Source organism: Eumetopias jubatus, unplaced genomic scaffold (genome assembly GCF_037043125.1).
Source record: "Eumetopias jubatus isolate StellerSeaLion01/CBP00866 unplaced genomic scaffold, mEumJub1_p1.0 scaffold_9, whole genome shotgun sequence".
Taxonomy (NCBI): Eukaryota; Metazoa; Chordata; class Mammalia; order Carnivora; family Otariidae; genus Eumetopias; species Eumetopias jubatus.
The window spans coordinates 26996433-27019219 of NW_028274815.1; the positions used below are offsets into that span (position 1 = coordinate 26996433).

Genomic DNA, 22787 nt, shown 5'->3' on the forward strand with positions numbered 1-22787 from the left:
CAAGGTTTAATGGTGTTGTCGATACGTACTATTTGTAATAGGTCTAATTCTCATTCCCCTTGATCTTACTGGAAATTTTCTTGGATTTGGGGGTTTGAGGCTGCAGTTAGCTTGACTATTCTATTTGTAAATCATAGCTGAATGACTGCAGACTCCTGTCAGAGGGAGGTATTCAGCCCAACTGTTGGATATGTTTGATTAAGTACATATTTTAATAATAAATCCAACCCTCGTTTATACACACACACACACGCGCGCGCGCACAGAGATTGTACAACAAAGCAAGGTGATTTGGCATATGATCAGTCATACCCTTTAGATTATCGGCTAATTTTTACTTGGCTCTTCAGAAAGATGATAAACACTTTGATATCACGCTAGCAAGAATGAATAGCCTTCAATGAAAGGGTCTGTCCTTAGGGACTAGCTCTGTTCTTTTGAAGATATGTGTGCCATACTTTTAGATATGAGCACATAAATAAAGTCTAAATCATACCAGACCTTGTTCAGAATTGTCCTTCTATACTAAATCATTCTCCATGTGCTATTTTTAAAATGTAGGCTTGGTCTTCCCTAGTTTTTTTGTGGAAGTTCTTTCTCTACTGAAGACAGCCGTGAAAAGACAGGCACATCATTGTTTTCTGTGGTCTTACTCTTTCATTCCCTACTCCCTAGAAATCTCTCCTGACCTGTGGTACTGTGGCTCCTGAAAGGTTTGAGAGTGGTTTTTGCATGAGGTTAGGGAATCCGTATGCATGAGTACATTTTCTCAAAGGTCACTCAAAGTACAAATGCTTTGAGGTGGCATTTGGGAAGAAAATGACATTAAAAGGGAGGCTTAAAACTTGATAACAGTGTCATATCTTAACAGTGTATACATCATGAAGTCATGGTTGGTGTGCCCCAGCGGTTCCACCTGGATTTTCTGTGACTTGGCTCTTCCCCACCTCTGGACAGAGCCCTAGACTATTCCTCACTCCTTACTCATCATCTTTCTCATTCATCCACATCTTCCATCACCCTCCTGGAGAATACTGTCTTGCTTTCCATTCTCAATGATCCAATTCTTAATGGTTGATTTAGGGTATATTTTCTTGTCTTTCTCTCTCTCCGTTTTTGGCATTGCCATTGTCCCTTAAAGACCATCTCCTCATACCAGTTTTAACTTACCACTAGGTACCTATGACTTTCAGGTGTGAAAATCATGAATTTAGAAACTGGAAAGAGAAAATGGTGCAAGGGTAGGACACTGCATTAGAGACCATTTACCTACATATCTGGGAGGATGTGAAAGCTTGCAAAGGGCCAGTTTCTCACGGAGTGCACTGTTCATGTCCGTGTTCATGCACATAGATCTACACAGTAGTAACTGGGGCCCCACTTTCCTTCAGTTCCATCTCCTGGTACTAAACATCCTGCCATTGTCTTCCAAACTATCTGGGCCTTTGGTTTACCTCTAAGGAAACTTGTCTTCAGTTATTGGTGCCTATAACTAACCAACAAACCTCAAATGCTTGAAATGAAACAAAATACTCTTTTGATAAAGCCATATACCCATCGAACGTTGGAAGCGCAAAGATCCTTTCATAGATGAGTACCATTGTGGTTTAACGACTTGCTTGTTGGAGATAAACCTAGAACAGAATCCAGGTCACTTGTACTTACTAGCACGGTTTTTCCTATAAAAACACTTGAGTCTATTTGTATACAGTAAAATTATTTACCATGCCTGTAAAGGACTCCAGTTTGTTTAGATATAATGGAGTTATTTCAGAATGAGTTGCTAAAAGAAATCCTGCTCTGAGAAATCTAGAGATGTGCTTTATAGATGTCCCTGTCTTTGTAGTGAATTAGCAAATAGAAAAGAGTACTTTGAATTCAGTAGAGGATATAGGCAAACAACAGCACCCCATCATCCTTTTCTTTTGTATATTAATTTAATGTTCTTAATTTTATGAATAGGTAGATCTAAATTTATTTAGGTGGCTGTCATGATTAAAGTAGGAAGAAGTATATTTTGTGGAGGAGTAAAAATAGGTGAGAATTCTGTCATAATCATTACATACTTATGGCCTAATCACGTTCTTAGGAAGCATGACTACTTGTGCAGGGGCTTATTCATGGTATCCAGCTCGGACAAGTGTTGGTTTTCTGATCTCTCTCCTGCGGCCTTTGTGATTTTGGGGAGTATCTGAGAATAACAGAGATGCTTAGATACTCTGAGATCATCTGGTCATTAATATATTAGGAAGTTTTTACTGAGCATTGGATATATTTTAGCTAGAGGCAGTACCTACAGCAAGCAACATGAGTTTTATTTGAAAATGAAGTGTTTTTCATGTAATTAGGACTTCCTAAAAGTAGGTGTTATGATGTTGATTTGGGCTTATATTATTATTATTAAATAAGCATTGGTTATTTTTTCTTTCTAAGAAAAAAATAGATAAAAGGAAAAATTTGCCCCCTTTTGATGAATAATGCAGTGAACCTTTTATTTATGTATTGTAACCATATGTATTCAGCCAGAAGTTTTTCTTCTCTCCTTCCTACAACTAAACAGATTTGGGCAGAAGCATGCAACCTTTTTGCTATTAAGTTTCTCTGAAGTAAGGCCAGAAAGCTTTAAAAATATTTTGACCAAGATGGTTTAAGTGTCTGGTTCTGTCTCAGTTTGTTCTGACGGACTTGATTGAATAACATCTTGAATTGTCGAAGAAGTGATGTAATGAGTATTTTCTCATTCTACAGGATATTCTTAGGCTAACAAATGTATCTCCCACCTAGTAAAATATAGAAAACCTCCAATTTAGGTAGGATCAGTTTCCCTGCTTAGAAACTGATCTTGTCTTGGGTCTGTGCTGGGATATGTTAGACTCTCGTTGTTTTCTTTCTTCTGAGGAAATTAGACTTGCTATGTCTTACTTTTTTTTGAGGTTTTCGATTTTACCAATTCATTTCATAAAAATTTGAAACAATTTCAAACTTACAGAAAAGTTGTAAGTACAGTGCAACTGTTTTTTGGTATCCTAAAGTATTGGAAACTAAGTTGCCAGCATGATACTTCCTCATCCTCAGATACAAGGACCTTCTCCCACATGATCACACTATGTGCACTGACATCAGAATATTAACATTGACCCCTCGTTACCATGAAATCCTCATAAGATAGGCTTGTGAAAACTAGTCAACTGACAAAAAAAAGAAAAAGAAAAAAGAAAGAAAATTTGAGTACTGCATTATGCAGAAAAGGTCATGGTAATTCATAGTTGAGAGAAGGTCTAAGTATATGTCAGACAAAATATATATCCTTATGATAAATTGAATGACATATTAAGAGGCAGGTGAAGATGATCATGGTAATGGGGCCGTTGTACATGCATTTGCTTAGGAACCCCACAGTGTGGCCGCATTCATTTTGAGGCTGAATATATGAGCTCTTCCGATGACTGATCATTTGACTGCTGGATAGTGGCAGCCTTTGACTTTGCAGTTGGCCTTGGTACCTTTTCTCAGAGTCTGCTTCTTGATGTAGCTTCAGGAGTTCAGTTATTCAGTGTGGGTATTTCGGTACAGCAGAGGGCTCCTTCCGTGCCGAGCTGTGTCCTGTATCTCAGGGATGGTCTTGCATGAATGAATGTCCCACCTTAGAACTCTGTTGCTGAAGAGGAAGAAAAATTGCTCTCTGTGACCAAATAGACCCACCTTTTGCTTTCACTTTATTCCTGAGAAAATAGTCCTAAATGAAGTTCTTCATATATTTTTTCTCTGACTTATATTAGCAAGTGTCATTGTCAAAGTGAATTATGGTTGTGAAATAGGTAAGCTAAAGAACAGTTTTTCTTAGAAAAAATAAAAAGCCTGGTTAATTAAGGCTAGTTCTTTAAATGAATCATTATAGGAAATCTTAGTTTTAAAAACTATTTTCTGGATAAGTTTTTAATGTACATGTTTATGTTAATGTTGGTTAATTTTAAAGTTTTTTTTTAAATTTTATTATGTTGTGTTAGTCACCATGTAATACATCATTAGTTTTTGATGTGGTGATCCACGATCCACTGTTTTCTTATAACACCCAGTGCTCCATGCAGTACGTGCCCTCCTTAATACCCATCACCAGGCTAACCTATCCCCCCGCCCCCTCCCCTCTAAACCTGTTTGTTTTTTAGCGTCCTGTTTTTAGCGTCCATAGTCTCTCATGGTTCACCTCTCCCTCCAATTTCCCCCCCTTCATTTTTCCCTTCCTTCTCCTAATGTCCTCCATACTATTCCTTATGTTCCACAAATAAGTGAAACCATATGATAATTGACTTTCTCTGCTTGACTTATTTCACTTAGCATAATCTCCTCCAGTCCCATCCATGTTGATGTAAAAGTTGGGTGTTCATCCTTTCTGATGGCTGAGTAATATTCCATTGTATATATGGACCACATCTTCTTTATCCATTCATCTGTTGAAGGGCATCTTGGCTCTTTCCACAGTTTGGCTATTGTGGACATTGCTGCTATGAACATTGGGGTGCATATGGCCCTTCTTTTCACTACATCTGTGTCTTTGGGGCAAATACCTAGGAGTGCAATTGCTGGGTCATAGGGTAGCTCTATTTTTAAATTTTTGAGGAACCTCCACACTGTTTTCCAAAGTGGCTGTACCAACTTGCATTCCCACCAGCAGTGTAAGAGGGTTCCCCTTTCTCCACAACCTCTTCAACAATTGTTGTTTCTTGCCCTGTCCATTTTTGCCATTCTAACTGGTGTAAGGTGGTATCTCAATGTGGTTTTGATTTGAATTTCCCTGATGGCTAATGATGATGAACGTTTTTTCATGTGTCTGTTAGCCATTTGTATGTCTTCTTCAGAAAAGTGTCTTTTCATATCTTCTGCCCATTTTTTGACTTGATTATTTGTTTTTTGGGTGTTGAGTTTGAGAAGTTCTTTATGGAATCAGAAAAGACCCGAATCGCCAAGGAAATGTTGAAAAAGAAAAACAAAGCTGGGGGCATCATGTTGCCCGGTTTCAAGCTATATTACAAAGCCGTGATCACCAAGACAGCATGGTACTGGCACAAAAACGGACATATAGACCAGTGGAAGAGAATAGAGAACCCAGATATGAACCCTCAACTCTATGGTCAAATAATCTTTGACAAAGCAGGAAAAAACATGCAGTGGAAAAAAGACAGTCTCTTTAATAAATGGTGCTGGGAAAATTGGACAGCCACATGCAAAAGAATGAAACTCAACCATTCTCTAACACCATACACAAAGATAAACTCAAAATGGATGAAAGACCTCAATGTGAGACAGGAATCCATCAAAATCCTAGAGGAGAAAATAGGCAGTAACCTCTTTGACATCGGCCACGGCAACTTCTTTCAGGATACATCTCCAAAAGCTAAGTGAAACAAAAGCAAAAATGAACTTTTGGGACTTCCTCAAGATAAAAAGCTTCTGCACAGCAAAGGAAACAGTCAACAAAACAAAGGGGCAACCCACAGAATGGGAGAAGATACTTGCAAATGACACTACAGATAAAGGGCTGGTATCCAGGATCTATAAAGAACTTCTCAAACTCAACACCCAAAAAATTTTAAAGTTTTTTAAACATTTGAAGAAATTCAGGAAAAAATTCACACATTTCATCACCTCATCAAAGTGACTTGTGGGGGCACCTGGGTGGCTCAGTCGGTTAAGCATCTGCCTTCAGCTCAGGTCATGATCCTGGGGTCTGGGATCGAGCCATGCATTGGGCGCCCTGCTCAGTGGAGAGTGTTTCTCCCTCTCCCTCTGACCCTCCTCCTGCTTGTGCGCACTCTCTCTCTTTCAAATGAATAAATAAAAAATCTTTAAAAGAAAAAGTGACTTGTGTTCTTTATTGTCCATTTGTATAACTTTTACAGTAAGAATCTTATTTACATTAAAAAGTTATTACAGGGGCGCCTGGGTGGCTCAGTTGGTTAAGCGTCTGCCTTCGGCTCAGGTCACGATTCCAGGGTCCTGGGGTCAAGCCCTGCGTAGGTCTCCCTGCTCAGTGGGAAGCCTGCTTCTCCCTCTGCCTGCCGCTTCCCCTGCTTTTGCTCTCTCTCTCTGTCAAATAAATAAATAAAATCTTAATAAAATAAAGATTTTATTTATTTATTTGACAGAGAGAGACATAGCGAGAGAGGGAACATAAGCAGGGGGAATGGGAGAGGGAGAAGTAGACTTCCCGTGGAGCAGGGAGCCCGATGGGGGGCTCGATCCCAGGACCCTGGGATCATGACCCGAGCCAAAGGCAGACGCCCAACGACTGAGCCACCCAGGTGCCCCAATAAATAAAATCTTTTTTTTAAAAAAAGTTATTACACATATAGATTCTGATTATGACATGTCCTCTTAAGGCTCTTGCAGACCAATTTGAAGATAAGACTACATCTGTATTGGAACGTCTGAAGATTTTCTATTGCTGTCAAGTACCCCCTCACTGGGCCATTCAGGTATTTTTGTTGCTGTTTGTCATTGGGTATGGAAAATACTTTGCTTTTGGAAGATAAATACACTAGAAAAGGATGATTTTTCAGTTTATGTTGAAGTTTTCAAATATTTTGGTGAAAAGAATAAAAGTATCTAGCTGGGAATTGCCAATTAATTCAAAATGCTCTTTTGGTTAAAGTGATATTAAACTTTTAAAACATTTTTAAAAGAATTTAAAACAAGATTAAATAGAATCCTTCAAATTAAGTAGTGGGAGAACCACAGAAGCTTTCCTTTTCAAAATAACTTTATGTTTAAAACCCCGTTAGGACCTTCTGCTCGAGAATGAGCCTTTTAACCAAGTTGTTTACAAGAACAACTTAAAGCATTTGTTTCTTGCTCTATATGGTGAGATACCCTTGACTACTTTTCTTTTTCTGAGATACGGGAATACCTAGTATAGCTCCTAAAGCTCCATTTTGGGATAGAGATTCAGGCCCCTGTGTTATGGGTGTGGTTCCCCTATTTTGTAAAATTTTTAGCACTGAAGGCAACTTAGACACCTGGTCCAGTTTCTTAATATTACAGAGAAGAAAACTGAGCCCAGTGCAGTTAACTACACTTTACCGATGTTGATCACACAGCTGTTCATGAAGTAGATCTCTGGTCTCCCAATTTTCAGTCTAGTTTCCCTTCTTTCCTTATCTCTTTATTGGGTTGTAATTATGCCAGCTAATAACAACCAGCTTTTACTGCATACTTATTATGACGCATGCATTTTGTTCTGCATTTTGCACACAGTATTTTATTGCAACAATTGTGTGAAATATCCCCATTTTATAGATGAGGAAGCTGTGGCACTGAGAAGTTAAGTAGAGTGAAATGGTGACAGGCAGAAATTTCTAGATGATTTCATAACTATTGTCATTTCAGCCAGCTTCCTGTCCTCTCTCTTTGGATTACGTGCATAGGTAGTGATTTAGAATTATAAATGCCAGCCCATCATTCAATGACTCTGAATCCCCATGGTTAGATTTCTTAGAGTATGTCATATTCTTAAGCACAGAGTAAAGTAGGGAATTTATTACACATTGGAATTCACTTTATTGAAGGAGTCTCGATATAACCTGCAAATAAAAAGCTTTATTATGTTATCTCAAAAGGAGTACCTTCTTTATCAAGAAGGTGTTAATAGCTGGAACTTTTTGACATGTTTTTGACCCTGATCTATGAAATTAAGTGCCTTGTCCTGTGTGGTTTGTGGTGGATAAACGTCTCAGATTCTGAGCTATTATTACGACAAAACATGTACGTTGAGGGTGTAGCTTTCAGTCTATTTCTGAACAGAAGCATTAGGAAAATTAAATACTATTCAGATAGAATTTAGGCAAAATGTTTATTTTATCTGTTTAGGAAGCTGTGGATTTTAGGCTCTTTAGGCGGTTAGATAAACATCCTCTTTAACAATTTAAATCATTTTTTTCTTTCATTATAGGGAATGACCATATCTTTATGTGTTATTTTTAAAGATCAAAAAGTAATAGCGTAGTTTATTGTAAAAAGATAATCAGTCTTTCGCCTCTAGCTAGCCCTACCATCTTAGATGCCATATCTATTAAATGAAAAGATTAAACTGCTTACCATGTGGGGCACCTGGGTGACTCAGGCGTTAAGCTTCTGCCTTCAAATAAATAAATAAAAAAATCTTAAAAAAAAAATAAAAATAAACTGCTTACCGTGTGAGCACTAAGATTTATTTCAGCTCCCATATGCTATGTTCAGTTTTTTTAAAATGTCCAAATATCTTAAAATAGCCAAATTTCCCCAGATTCATGGCATACAGAAGAATTAGATCATTCCCTTTATTTTTTTTAAGTATATTAGCTTATAACTTTCAGGTATATTTCATTTTACTTTCTAATTTTGTCAATGTAGATTTTTCATATCCATTGGCTTCTTAACTCTTAAATATGTATTAAATTTTGAAAGAGCAGTAAAATTGTATTTAAAACAACACAGTTCTCCACTAATATGAAACCATGCATTATATAAGAACTTCACCTACTTTTTTTTTAAAGTAAACTCTTCACCCAGTGTGGGGCTTGAACTCATGGCCCTGAGATCAAGAGTCACGTGCTCTACTGACTGAGTCAGCCAAGCGCCCTGAACCTCACTTTTTAAAACTCTCTAGTATTTTTTTCTATTCCTGCAGGATGGACCACTTATAAACCACAATATATTTACTTTTTGATATGTTTAACTTTCAATAACCTTACCACAATTTGCCTCCTTTTTTATCTGCCAAGTCTGGGAAATAAAGTAGTTAAGTTTTTTAGAGTCTAAATAAATCTAAGTAGATCTGAGTTAGAAAGACCCAGAGATGCTTTCATGAATAAAGTACACAAGTGCTAATGTATAGATTTCTGTCATTTATGTCAACTGCTTAGAATTTTTATTATTTGTTTATTTGAGTTCAATTTCATTTTTTCCCAGTTTGAGATATAACTGACACATAACATTGTATTCGTTTTAGGTGTACAACATAATGATTTGATATAGCTGTATATTGTAAAATGGTCACCACAGTGAGTTTGTTAATATCTATCTCCTCACAGAATTACAGATGTTTTTCTTGTGATGAGAAATTTAAGATCTATTTTCCTAGCATCTTTCAAATATATAATACAGTTTATTAACTGTAGCCAGCATACTGTACATTAGATCCTCAGAACTTACTTAGAACTGGAAGTTTATATTTTTTGACCACCTTCATCCATTTCTCTCACCACCACCCCTCAAGCTCTGGCAGCCACCAGTCTGTTCTGTTTCTGTGAATCTGATTTTTTCAGATTCCTCATGTAAGTCAGATTGTACTGTATTTGTTTTTCTCTGTCTGATTTATTTCACTTAGCATAATGCCCACCAGGTCCATCTGTGTTGTCACACATGCTAGGCTTTCATTCCTTTTTTATGGCTGAATAAGATTCCAGTGTGTGTGTATGTGTGTGTGTTGGGTGTACACACACACTACAATTTCTTTATCCATTCATCCCTTGATGGACACTTAAGCTGCTTCCATGTCTCAGTTGTTGTAAATAATGCTATAATGAACACGGGGGTAGAGATATTTTTTCAAGTGAATATTTTCATTTTCTTTGAATAAATGCCCAGAAGTGGGAAAGCTGGATCGCTTAGTAGTTCTATTTTTAATTTTTTGAGGAGCCTTCGGACTGTTTTCCATGGTGGCTGCACCAGTTGACATTGGCACCAACAGTGCACAAGGGTTCCCTTTTCTCCACATCCCCACCAACACTTATCTTTTTGATACCAGGCATTCTAACTAGAGTTTTTCAAGTTGATTTTTTGGATCTCAGCTTCACAAATCAGAGATGGTCACAGAATCTCTCGGTAAGAAACAAATGCTGATTTTGCTTTTAAGTTCTTCTAAGTTCTTAGGAAAAAATTGATATATTGATTGTTTTGAAAAGTTCCTATATTATAGTTTTTTAATTCCTTGCCCTCTATAAAGAAACTTGCTAAAGTAAAGGTAAGTATTGAATCATTGCAAATTTCTAATTAGTTGAGGTCAAACTGTAGAAATGATGTATTTATTACAGTAAGCAGACCCTTAAAAATGGCAGGTTAGCGCACCCACAAGTGAAACAGGAATCCCTTTACATAAAGAAATGTTCATTATTTTAACTTGATTCTTTTAGCGCCAACTTGCACGTTTTCTCTTTGAGCTGGGATGCACAAGTTCAGCCCTTCAGATATTTGAGAAGCTAGAAATGTGGGAAGATGTTGTCATTTGTTACGAGAGAGCTGGGCAGCACGGGAAGGTATGTAATAGGAATTTTCTGAGTACTGATGAGAGCCTTCTGTTTTGGGGCATCTTGCTTGCTTGCTTTGTTTTTCTAAGCCCACTTTTGCTAGTAGTTCACTTATATTCTCTTTTTCACTTTTTCTGCCAGAAATCTTTTTAATGTTTTCTCTTATTTTTTGTTGGGGCAAATAATTTAATGTGTATACGTGTATGTGTATATGTAAAAGAGAAAAGCAGGCCAAAACTGATATGATTATGATGTTTAGGAATGAATAATGGAAGTGTTAAAGACTCTGTATTTTGATCTCTTTCCTTTGCTAACTCTCCTCCTGAGGATAACTTCAAAGTGAAATATTAGGAATTATTTTAAGCCTCAGTGGGTTGCCTGATGATCAGAGTTTGTGGGGCCAAAGGGAGGTTACCTGGGTGGGTGCACAGTTGACTGGGCCTGTAGAAAGAAACCTAAAGGGTGTGGCCCCCCACCCTCCTTAGGGCCCAGGAATTGTCAAGTGTGTGATGCACTTAATCCCACCCTTAAATTGGCTCAAGAGGAAAGATGTTGCAGTATTTATATCTGTTATTAATTTGTTGTTTTATTCCCCCTCATAAATGAACAGAATTTTTAAAGAATAAGCAGTTCTGCATTGTGAGCATCTGTTGAAACTGACACCTTGAAGTCATATGTTAATTTTGGATTAAGTTTTGAAATGACTAAGTTCTATCATAAGTATAGTACACAGAGTAGAACCCACGCACTGGCTCATTTATTTCTATAGTCAACTTTTTGCCATCACCCTAAAAAAAAAAAAAAAGTACATGTGTGTTTGTTTCTTAAATACCTTCCTAAGTATGTCTTATTTTAGACCAGTAGTAAAAGTTAGATTCCTTTCACTAATCACTAATGGCAGTGAAGGTTTGTATTGTATTAGCGCAAGGAGAAACCAGCGTGGGAATAAAATTTTACTGTAGAAGATTATAGAATTTTAATATTTTCATCCTGGGAAAGAACTCCGTAATCATCTGTTCCAGTTCCCTCCGTTTCAAAATAAGGGAAGGAGTCTCTAGTGATTTGCCTCAGGTCACAAAGCCGGTTATTGATTATTAGCTTGAGAGGCCACATGGCCCAGTGGTTCAAAGCAGAGCCTCTTGGCCTAGGCTGTAGGAATTCAGCTGCTAGCCTTGCCGTGTGCTAGCTTCGTGGTATTGGGCAAGTTACTTAGGCCCACCTCTTCTCCCCATGACTCAGTTTCCTCATCTACAGGCACTTAATCCACCTCTGTACAGGTTTTCATGGTGTAACGTCTGTCGAGTAGGTAAAATGTCCTTTCCTCACAGAGCTGCATGAGTGTTGACTGCTCGCACTGCTGTGATTCTGAGACACATTTTTTTCACTGCATTTGGAATGTGTCTGACACTTGATGGTATCTTCCACTTGCTGGCTGTCCGGTGGCCGTCTGGGTAGGTTGTCATTGCCTGTGCCTGTGCACACTTAGTCACAGTTATATTTAGTGTCATCGTTTCGATAGAGTTATGTACCTGGTGTCGTTGTGACATATGGTGGATTTAATTGCCATTTAGAATATCTTCAAGACAGATTTTACTATGATTTGGCATTGAAACAAAAATGTCATTGAACACACAGAAAAGGACCGAAACAAAGTAGAGGGATGTAAATTTGGTATTCGTGGAAATAAACATTTGCCTTTAGAGAAATCATCACAATTTCATTTACTTTTCTTCAAAAATAACAACTAAGTGCTTTATGGGAGCCAAGAAGGGAGGACACCCCTAAGTAGATGAAGCTGTGTTTTGTAGAGAGATGTGTGTGTATATATATATATATATATATATATATATATATATATATATAAAAGATTGCTATTTAAAATGTCAAGCAATGTATTGAAGGCAGGAAAAATTGCCAAATTTTTCTGAATAGATTTTAAAAAATATCAAAGCAATGAGAGGCTGATGTGATTCATTCAAGGCATTATGTCATCATTTAATTGAAAGCATTTTTTCTTTATTAGTTAAGAGTTAGTCTTATGATTGATAGTGTCCCAAATTTGATGAAATAGAGTATTATGTTTCTTTGAGGACTTAAATATTTTTTTTAGTATCTGTAGGCCTGGCACTAAAGCAGGATTCAGCTGTTTAACAAAGGAATAAATGGGTGAATGAGTATCTTGATTCCCAGTCTAATGTATTTCCCATTGTGTCATTCTTCAGTATGCTAGTCCTTTACGCTGCTCACTGCATAAATGAACTGTATATAAAATTACAGTAGTTTTGGAAATAGTGATTTTTGAAATGATTAAGTTGTTGATTCCCAAGATCCCCAAGCATGTTTTAAAATACTAAATTTATGTAATTATTTTTAGAAAGTATGGAAAGCAGAGACTTTCTCTAATTGCAGAAGAAAAAAATAAGGAATCGATCCCTTTCAAAGAACAGATTTGACTCTGTCCTCTAAAGCAGTTGTAGTATTAATGTTTTTTTAATTGGCACATGACCTTGTAAGCATTATCTTATGCTAATGATAAATTCCCATGTTTCTAATTATTCTAGAAAATGTACGTATCTTAATTTTTAGGAATGTGTAGTCATTTACTTTGTCTTAAAGTCTTTTGTGAGTTTCAGCCAAACATCCCCCCAATTTTTTATTTTAAAGGCTGATTTAGCATTTCGTTTGTCACATAAAAGACTTCCCTTACCTGTTATTCTTATGCTATATTTGAAGATCAGTTCAACCATAGACCCTAAAAAGTTTTGCTTCAAGCTGGAAGCAAATGTTTTATTTCTAAAACAGCTGAGATTCTTTTAGTATTTGGTCATGTGCCAGTAGTTGTCACCACATTTGATTTAACTAGAAGTTTGTGAAATTTGAATCCTCGCATTTAGTGCTTAATGGCATAATTTATTTTTAAAAGGCAAATTCGAGAAAGTATCTAATTCTAATTATTATGTTCTGGTGCTTGCACCCTATTATTGTAGGGTCTCAGACTTTCTAATTTAGACGTTACTTACAGAAATTCTCATTATTTAATGACCATTGGCAAAATAGCTTAGATTAATTTTGCTTGACGTTGTGATCAGAACTGGTTCTCATCTGTTAGCATGTAGTTTTCTAAAGTTATCTGGCACACTTGTAGCAGTTTCCCCAAGCCTGTGGACAAAAATCTTATTTTGGTGCACAAATTTGGTCCCTAAATGAAAGACAAAGATTGAGCTGGTATAAGCTGCCTGTAGGAGGTAGGTGTAAAGGGAGTGGAATGGTAAGGGTTAGGACCTCTCTTTTCTTCTCTTGTTCCTAACAGACAAGGCTTACCTGAAATTACATAGCCTTATCTTTTATTTTGCTATGTTTGCAGATCATTGTAGGCAAAAGCTCTTAAAAAGTTTTCCTTTAAGTTACAAGTAAATGTTTTATTTCTGTAACAGTTGAGATTCTTTTAGCAGTTGGTTTGGGTTTTGGGGGGATGGGGGAAGGTTTCTTTTTTTTTTTTTTAAAGATTTATTTATTTATTTTAGAGAGAGTGAGAGCATGTGAGCTGAGGGGAGGGGAGGCGAGGGAGAGAGAGAATCCTTAAGCGGACTCCTTGCTGAGCAGGGAGCCTGATTCGGTGCTCAATCCCAGGACCCTGAGATCATGACCTGAGCTGAAACTACAAGTTAGATGCTCAACCAACTGAGCCACCTAGGCACTCCGGGGAACGTTTCTTTTAAAATAGTTTCTTTAGGGGTGCCTGGGTGGCTCCGTTGTCAAGCGTCTGCCTTGGGCTCAGATCATGATCCCAGGGCCCTGGGATCAAGCCCCGCATCGGGCTCCCTGCTCCATGGGAAACCTGCTTCTCCCTCTCCCGCTCCCCCTGCTTGTGTTCCCTCTCTCGCTGTGTCTCTCTCTGTCAAATAAATAAATAAAATCTTTAAAAATAAATAAGTAAAATAGTTTTTTTTATATGATGTAAAAGATTTCCCAAACTCTTTTCCTACACTGCAGTCAGAGTGATCTTCCTGAAAAATAAATCTGATCGGGTCATTCCTACTCTTCAGTAACTCCCTTTGTCTCCAGGATTAAGCTCTTTAGCGTGGATGGTTTATAGACCACTTCATGATCTGACTCCTGCTCACATTGCTAACTGCATTATCCCCCTACTCTTTTATCTCTGCTTCATCCCCCTTTGTACTTGCTCATTGAGGCTGTGCTCAAAATTCCACCAGATTGAAACTACTTGTAATTTCTTGACTTTGCAGCATTGCTTCACCTCAGGACCTTTGTATGTGCTGTTGTCTGTCTCACTCCTACTTATTCTTCAGGTTTTTCCTTGGCAATTACTTTGCCCAGTGACCTTTCCCTGCTACCTCCCTCCCAGATTTGGGGTGTTTTCCTGCGCTCCTATGGCACCCAAACTACTCTGATATCCCATTTGCTGGTGTACTTCACTTGCTAGACTGTAAGCCGTTTAAGAACACTTATGTCTGTAGTATTTGCAGAGGTCTCCCCAACACCTAGCACAGGCTTGGCACATGGTAACTCCTCAAAATATTTGCTAAACGAATGACCTGTAGTCTTTCATTGTGAGTAGTTACTGTGCTGAAGCAAATCTCCACGTAGATACTCCCTTTGGACTTTATATGTGACGAAAGAAACTTCTCCAACTCCTGCCATGTATTCTCTCTCTAAAAACAAATTATGAGATCTCTCCCCTCCCATTTTAATCTTTTAATAATCTCTGTAATGTAACAACATATAAAGTATGAATTGTTTTTACCACTTTACTGATTAGCCTTTTAGTAAGTGGCAGATTTTGCAATCAGCTTAGACCTTCCCTTTCCCTTAAACTCGCACTCCTTTCCCCATACCTGCCTCTCACTGGGGCTCTTGTTAATCCCTTGGAAATTAGGTATCTGAGGGGCGCCTGGGTGGCCAGTCGGTTGGGTGGCTGACTTGATTTCGGCTCAGGTCTCGATCTCAGGGTTGTTAGACCGGGCCCGACTTTGGGCTCTGCACCGAGCGCAGGGTCTGCTTGAGATTCCCTCCGCCTCTCCCTCTGCCCCTCCCACTTGTGTTCTCTCTCTGTCTCTCAAATAAATAAATAAACCAAAAAAAAAAAAAGAAAAAAGAAATTAGATGTTCAGTTTATAAGCCAAAACCTGTTGTTGTGCCCCCTTGTATGAGAAAAATAGGAAAATATACTCTGTAACTTGGTAATGCAAGTAGGAGATGAGCAGCTAATTGGATAACTAGGCCTGTTTTTAATTATTCTGTTTTATCCTGGACCTGGAGTATTTATGCTGGCAAGTTCATTTTGGAAAATCAAGCCAGAGCATGGTGTTGTCACAAACATAAATGTAAAAAGCAATTAGTGAGCACTTGGCTCATAAGAGAGTCAATAGGACTAGGCACCAGCACACAGAAGAAGTCTAGCTGGGGGCGAACTACTGGGGATGGGTGAAGTGTTCTGCACTTCTCATCTCTCAGTTGCTGTTCATAGGACAAGAATTTAGACTGGGAGCCACCTGCCTTTCTGCTAGGAGAGGGGAGAAAGAATCATTTCTGCAGTCCTCAAAGACGCTCGTTATAGTTAGTACCATATCTGGGTCTAGGGCTCATTTTTCCCCCTTTATTCTTTGCCAGGAGGGCTTCTTCTGGTTGCTGCTCTGCCAAGTCATAGTCCCTCTATACTGAGCAGATGTCACATCAGATGAGGGCCAGGCCACACTTGTCACTCATTCTAATTATTAATGCCTTTTGCTCATTCACAAAATCAAGGCATAAATCACAGCCAACAAGGGCACTTTGTTTTGATAATTGCTCTGACTGGAGGATGAGTAGTTTTCCTGAACTGTTTCATCTCCCTTTTTACCAGAGATTGAATTTCACTTTTATTCATATGGGGGCCATCAGTTGAATTTATCCAGCATTTATAGAGTACCTACTGTGTGCTGGGCAATGCTGTACCAAAGAGGAGTAAGAGACAGAACTTACGTCCAAGGAGCTTATAGCCTGATAGTACAGAGCCACACGAATAGAATATTTTAGTAAGATAGAGCAGGTGCCAAGATGGAATTATATACAGATTCCAAATTCTATCTGGCCATCATATTGCAAGCTAAATATTTCTCCCTCTGCTGTCCTTCTCTCAAGCAGTAGTCCACTCAGTTTGTATCTTGTCTAGACTTTTTTTCTGAGATCTCTAGGATCTCCTCCCATAATTCTCCACACTTTCATAAAAAAACCGATGATTGGTTGAAATTAGCTTATGTGGAAAAATTTAACTTTAACTTTGTAATAATCAGAAGTTTTCCCCTTTGACTTCACTTCCTCTAGTCCTCTCGACTCAGTTACATGATCACTTATTCAACAGTTGACAACAGCAGTTCTTCTGTGGGAGGAACTATACACAGTTGACCAATGTGATTATTTACAGAAAATTTTAATGTCCCTAGAAGCTGTTTCTGTTCACTTCTGTCTTTCTAGCAGTGAAACCTCAAGCATCTTACTTTCTAATTGGGTTTTCCAGTAAAGGGAGTTGAGAAAGAACACAAACATTAGTTCAGGGCTGTGTGCTTGACAAAAAGCTGGGGACATTTCACATCTCGTTCTTGTAGGTAACGACAAATGAAGAACAAACTTTCCAAGATATTAGTTAACTTTCGCAGAGTCATACATTTTGTCAGCAGAACTAGCATTTGAACTGCCTTTCTGACTAAAGGCACCTAAGTGCTCGCAGGGATGCTGGGCAGGAAAAAGCACAGTTGATGTCCACTGTAGGGTGGAAGTTTAATACTCTAAATCTGACATTGCAATAAGTATTTGGTTGGCTTCTCTTAAAGAATTGAACAATGTGGGGGTGCCTGGACGGCTAAGTTGGTTAAGCATCTGCCTTCGGCTCAGGTCATGATCCCAGGGTACTGGGATCAAGCCCCAAGTTGGTTTCCCTGATCGGCCGGGAGTCTGCTTCTCCCTCTGCCTCTCACTCGTGCTCTCTCTCTCTCTCAAATAAATAAATAAATATTAAAAAAAAAAAAGAATCAAACAATGTGGAAACACAACTACCTGGCTGGAGTTCAGCAGTGGCTCCTTCTTTTATGGGCTCATTCCCCAGCCTGCTTCATTCATTCTCAATAATTGGCAAGAATCTCTGGGCATTTGAGTGTGGGACCCTTCCTCTAAGCAGTGTGGGTTACCGGTGCAGTTTTCAGCAAGTGGATCATTAGTTCAACCATAACTGTAGGTTCTACTTAAGCCTCTGCTGACATCATTTTATACTGAGATTCGCTGTGTGTAGTTATTGCCACAAAATTGTATTAAGAATAATAGTTGTTTGCAATTATAGAATGAAACAGATTGTTTTAACAGCCTAGATATGTATGTGTATCTGGGTAGAGGGATAGTCTTTGAGGTTTGTAGCTGACAGTATTCTTGCAAGCAACCTAGTTTAATTGTAGCCAGTTGCCCATTTAAGTATGCCTTTTTGTGTTTGGGAATGTAGTTTTCTTTTCTTTTTTTTCTATTTTTCAAGTAGACTCCATGTCCAGTGTGGAGTCCAGCATGGGGCCCGAACTCACAACCCTGAGACCAAGACCTGAGCAGAAATCAAGAGTCAGACACTAAACTGACTGAGCCACTCAGGCGCCCTGTTTTATCATTTTTAATAGATATTTACATGACAAATTTCTTGTATTCTATAAAAATGTGCATCTGTATTTTCCCATTGGGAAGTAGCAGCCCATAGCCAGAAATACCAAACCTTTTGCATTCTGTGAAGATTTCTGGCCACCCACATTTTGATATTGCAAAAGGGATATTATAAGCCCTTGTGCTTTACTTATGTTCACTGGGCATATCTTTTATAGTTCTTTATTTGATAATAAATTAACATAAATTGAGTGGCTAAGTGGAGGAGGGAGGAGCATATAGAGCATTTTGGAGAGAGTGAAGAAGACTGAGGAATGCAGGGTGACTAATCGAAGAAAGGAAATATATTACCTACAAGCTTTGCCCTTGGGAAAGATCATTCTGTTGGCAGGATGAAGAGGTATAAGATCTCAAGGAGAAAGAACTCACTTATCTAACAAAAAAATATGGCATAGGAATTAGAGGAAAGAAAAGGGCAGTACAGACCAAACAAGATCACTGCTCTTGTGTTTCTTAACTTCTTCAGGAAGCTGCCCCATTCTGGCTCTGCAGACCCATGTTCTGGTGAAAAAAATACCCAGAATCAATATTGTTTGGTAACAAGAAGTTGCATACCACCCACTCTCTATGTTCCTTATTCTTGTAAGAATGTAAATAGATATGAGTTGGTGAAGGAAGTATTTGAAATCCTCAGTACCTTAGTGTTTCCAGATGTGAAGGTTTTCTTGATTATTATTTAATCTTTCATTTGTTGTATTTGTCTTCTTTGCAACACTAGGTCTGTGTTCTATGTCTTTGGACTCTGGTGATCATTACGGTCTATACTACAGTGCAGTTAGAAGTAGAATAAATATTTGTAGAATGGTAGTTTTAGATCATGCAGGTGTTTAAAGGGTATGACTTGATGTTCTGAATCTTAGGTCCTGTTTTTTGTATAGGATACCTGTGGAGTATAGTACTTCCTTATAATCCTTTTTATTTCTATAAGGTTGGTAGTAATTTCTCATCTTTCATTTCTAATTTTAGTAATTTCAGTCCAAAGAACCAACTTTTGGTTTGTTTATTTATTTACACTAATCTTTATTATTTCCTTCCTTCTGCTTCTTTGGGTTGGGTTTACTTTTTTTTTTTTTTTCCTAGTTTCTTATGGTGGAAGATTAGATGATTGCTTTGAGATCTTTTTTCTTTTTCAGAATAAGGACTTACAGTTATAATTTCCCTCTAAACACTGTTTTCACTGTATCCCATAACTTTTGGCATATCATGTTGTTTTCATTTATCTTGAAGTGTTTTAAATTTCGCAGTGATGTCTTTTTTGACCTGTTGGTTATTTAGGGCTGTGTTATTTAATTTCCATGAATTTGTAAATTTCCTAAATATCTTTTTGTTACTGATTTCTAATTTCATCCCATCGTAGTTGGAGAACATACTAAGTATGACTTCAGTCCTTTCAAACTCCCAGTTACTTGTTTTACAGCCTAACATGTAGAATATCCTGGAAAGTGTTCTGTGTATATTTTGCTGCTGTTGGGTGGAGTGTTCTTTAGATGTCTTTTAGGCTTAGTTGGTTTATAGCATTGTTCAAGTCTTCTATTTCTGTCTTCTGTATAGGTGTTCAATCTGTTATCCAAAGTTGGAAAGTGAAGTCTTCAAATATTATTGATGAATTGTGTATTTCTCCCTTTAGATATGTCAGTTTTTGCTTCATGTCATTTGGGGCTCTGTTGTTAGGTGAATATATACTTATAAATATGTCTTCTTGATGGATTGAATGTTTATCATTAAAATATCCTTTCTTTGTCCTACTAACAATTTTTGTCTTAAGGCAAATTTTGCCTAATATTAATATAGCCACTCCAGCTCTCTTTTGGTTACTGTGTACATGATCTTCCTTCCTTCCTCCCTTCCTCTCTTTCTCTCTTTCTTTCTTTCTCTCTTCTTATTTTCAGCCTTTTTGTGTGTCTGAATCTAAAGTGTGTCTCTTGTAGACAGCATTTAGTCAGATCATTTTTTATCCTTACTGCCAATCTCTGCCTTTGTTGTATTTAATCCTTTTACATTTAATGTAATTGCTGATAATGTAGTATGTTGTTAGTCATTTTGTTATTTTCTATATGTCTTATGTCTTTTCTCTTTCCCTATTACTGCCTTCTTTTTGGCTAAATGGATATTTTCTACTGTGTCATTTTAATTCCCTTGTCATTTTCACTTTTTTTTTTTTTTTAGATTTTATTTTTAAGTAATTTCTACATCCAGTGTGGGGCTTGAACTCACAACCCCAAGGTCAAGGTATGCTCTACTGACTGAGCTAGCCAGGCACCACTACTTTTTTTTTTTTTTTGAGTTATTTCCTTAGTCCTTGTACTAGGGATCATTTAAAATAGTATGTTTTAAGTGCCTATTAAGCCCATCACCTGGGAATCCTCAGTGAGTTTCTAGTGATCGCTTTTTTTTTTCTTATATAATGGCCATACTTTCTGAAATTAAGGTGCTTCTTTGCATATTTTTATAAATTGTTGAAAATTGGACATTTTAAATAATATAATGTGACAACTCTGGAAATCAGGTTATTATTGCTGTTTGTGATTTTTTTTGTTTGTTTGTTTAGTGATATTTCTTGATAATTCTGTAAAATCTATATTGTTTGTCCTGTGCAGCCACTGAAGTCGCAGGGTGGTTAGCTTAATGGTCACCTAACAATTGGACATAAAATTCCTTGAATGCCTGAATCAACAAGTCTTCCAGTCTTTCCTGATGGGTTTTGTGTGTGTGTGTGTGTGTGTGTGTGTTGGAGCATGCTTCCAACACTGAGGCAGGCAGTTAACAGCCCTGTCTTAGCTTTCACTGACTGCTGGTGCAAAGCCTTGAGGTCAGCCTGAGGTGAGAGCTTAGGGCCTTCTTGGGTCTTTTCTGAGCATGTGCAGCACCCTACACATGCATGGCCTTCTGGATTCCCATGAATACGTTGGAGCCTTTCAAAGCCCTTATGTATATCTCCCTCCCTTTTTTCACTTTTAAGTTTTTGGTTAGCCTGTTGTTTGTCCCACATGTTATTTACTACTTCAGACAACTGCAAAATTAGCCAGTTGTAATTGTTTTTGACAAAGGCTTTTCACTGGGCAAACTCAGAGGTAGGTTCAATACAGACAGCCTTGCAAGTGGATTCTTCCAGGCAACCACCAGCCAGGTCAGATAATGACAGTTTTTTGGAAATGAGACTTTAGAGGACCTCTAAACCCACTCTGTTCCTTCTGGTGGCTGCCAGGCTGCTAATCACCATGATTGCCTGCTGTTGGTTTTTAAGGCTACTACAAAGTTGGAGAAAATGGAATAGGAATGGTGCAAGTTAAAATCACACAAAGCTTGTTTTTCTTACTAAGATATCACTTTTTTTTTAAAATAAACATTCTAGGGATTATTTCAAGTTTTTGGTTAATTTCCAGGATTATGAAAAAGTTGATTCTAATACTTTCTGCCAGTCTTCTCGTTGCTTTTATGGAGTAAGGAATTTTCAGAGGTTCTTAGACCACCATTTTTGCTGATGCCCACCTGTGGAATATAGGAAAAGTATGGAACCTGAAATTAAGGTGCCATTTTCCAACTTAGTATCTCTTGGTTTTGGAATGATCAGTTGACCAAGGAATCTAAACTTCTATTTCTTCGTATTAAAAATGGGCATATTAATATCCACCTCTCAGACTTACTATAGGGATTAAGTGAGATAATACATTTAATGCATATTGGATAAAAACTAATCTGTAAATCATTATCAAATGGGAGGACACATAAGGAGTTTAAAAGGCAAAAAATGAAAAAAAAATTGTATCATTCAGGTTTTGTTGATGGAAGCAGAGACACCTTGAGTAGTTTTGGGATGCCATCAAGGGGCTTACTAAAGGAATTAGATCTTACACAAAAGTGTGGAGAGCCAGAGAAATGAGGGCGTGGAAGAGGGAGTAGAAGGATCAGGGAAAGAAATCATTTCTCAGTCCACTTGAAGCACTGGCACAGTGGAGAAGTCAGAACTTACCAGGGAATCTGAGAAGCCGAGTCCTTCCAGCCATTGAAATGGGAGCGTGAAGGAGGAATTTGTGGAGAGATCTGTGGAATGCTGTTGTCTGTATGTAGCTCCCAGCCTTGAGGGTCCCCAGTGAAACGTCTGATGGTGGTCCCGGGACTGCTTTTGGTTGGCAGGGTCCACAATCAGAAGCATAAGCTGGATACATAGAGCAAAGGACAAGCTGGAATCTGCGGGACATCTCTGCATCTCTTGTGACACCATACTTAACCACAGCCACCTTCCAAGAGTAAAGGCTGTTGCTTTACTTCTGCCTTTCAGATCCCCAACAAATTCCCCCCTGACCAACTGTAATGCAAAATCTGAAGGGAAAGGGATTTTTGGAAACATAGTTTCCCCCTGAGGCAAGTTGACATAGCAGTACATATGACGAGGCCTACCATGGGATCTGCTGACTCCCATAAACCCACTAACTCATCATGGTGATGTTCTGGGTCCCAGAGGAATGGCATTAACTAAGAACTTACCAACCCCGAAAAGGCAGTTATTTCTTTTCCCCCAGGAAAGAATTACCTGGCAAATGGTAAAGTTTATGTCTTTGGGGAAGACAAGGGAAGAATTATGGTGTATGATAGTTATGTTGTAGTGGGGTCCTTCCTCACCGGTGCGGGCTTGCCCCTTCCTTCTTTTCTCCCTTCCTTCCTCACCAGTGCGGGCTTGCCCCTTCCTTCTTTTCTCCCTTCCTTCCTCACCGGTGCGGGCTTGCCCCTTCCTTCTTTTCTCCCTTCCTTCCTCACCGGTGCGGGCTTGCCCCTTCCTTCTTTTCTCCCTTCCTTCCTCACCGGTGCGGGCTT

At 38.2% G+C, this 22787-nt stretch overlaps 1 protein-coding gene across 1 annotated transcript in view; it reads left to right on the forward strand.

Annotated features, from left to right (window-relative positions):
- Positions 1 to 22787, forward strand: part of TTC27 (tetratricopeptide repeat domain 27) — a 172224-nt gene that overhangs the window by 91619 nt on the left and 57818 nt on the right. Inside the window, exons 11-12 of the mRNA XM_028117196.2 lie at positions 6378 to 6473; positions 10167 to 10289. Of these exons, the coding sequence (XP_027972997.1) occupies positions 6378 to 6473; positions 10167 to 10289 (219 nt within the window). The remainder of the gene's footprint in view (positions 1 to 6377; positions 6474 to 10166; positions 10290 to 22787) is intronic.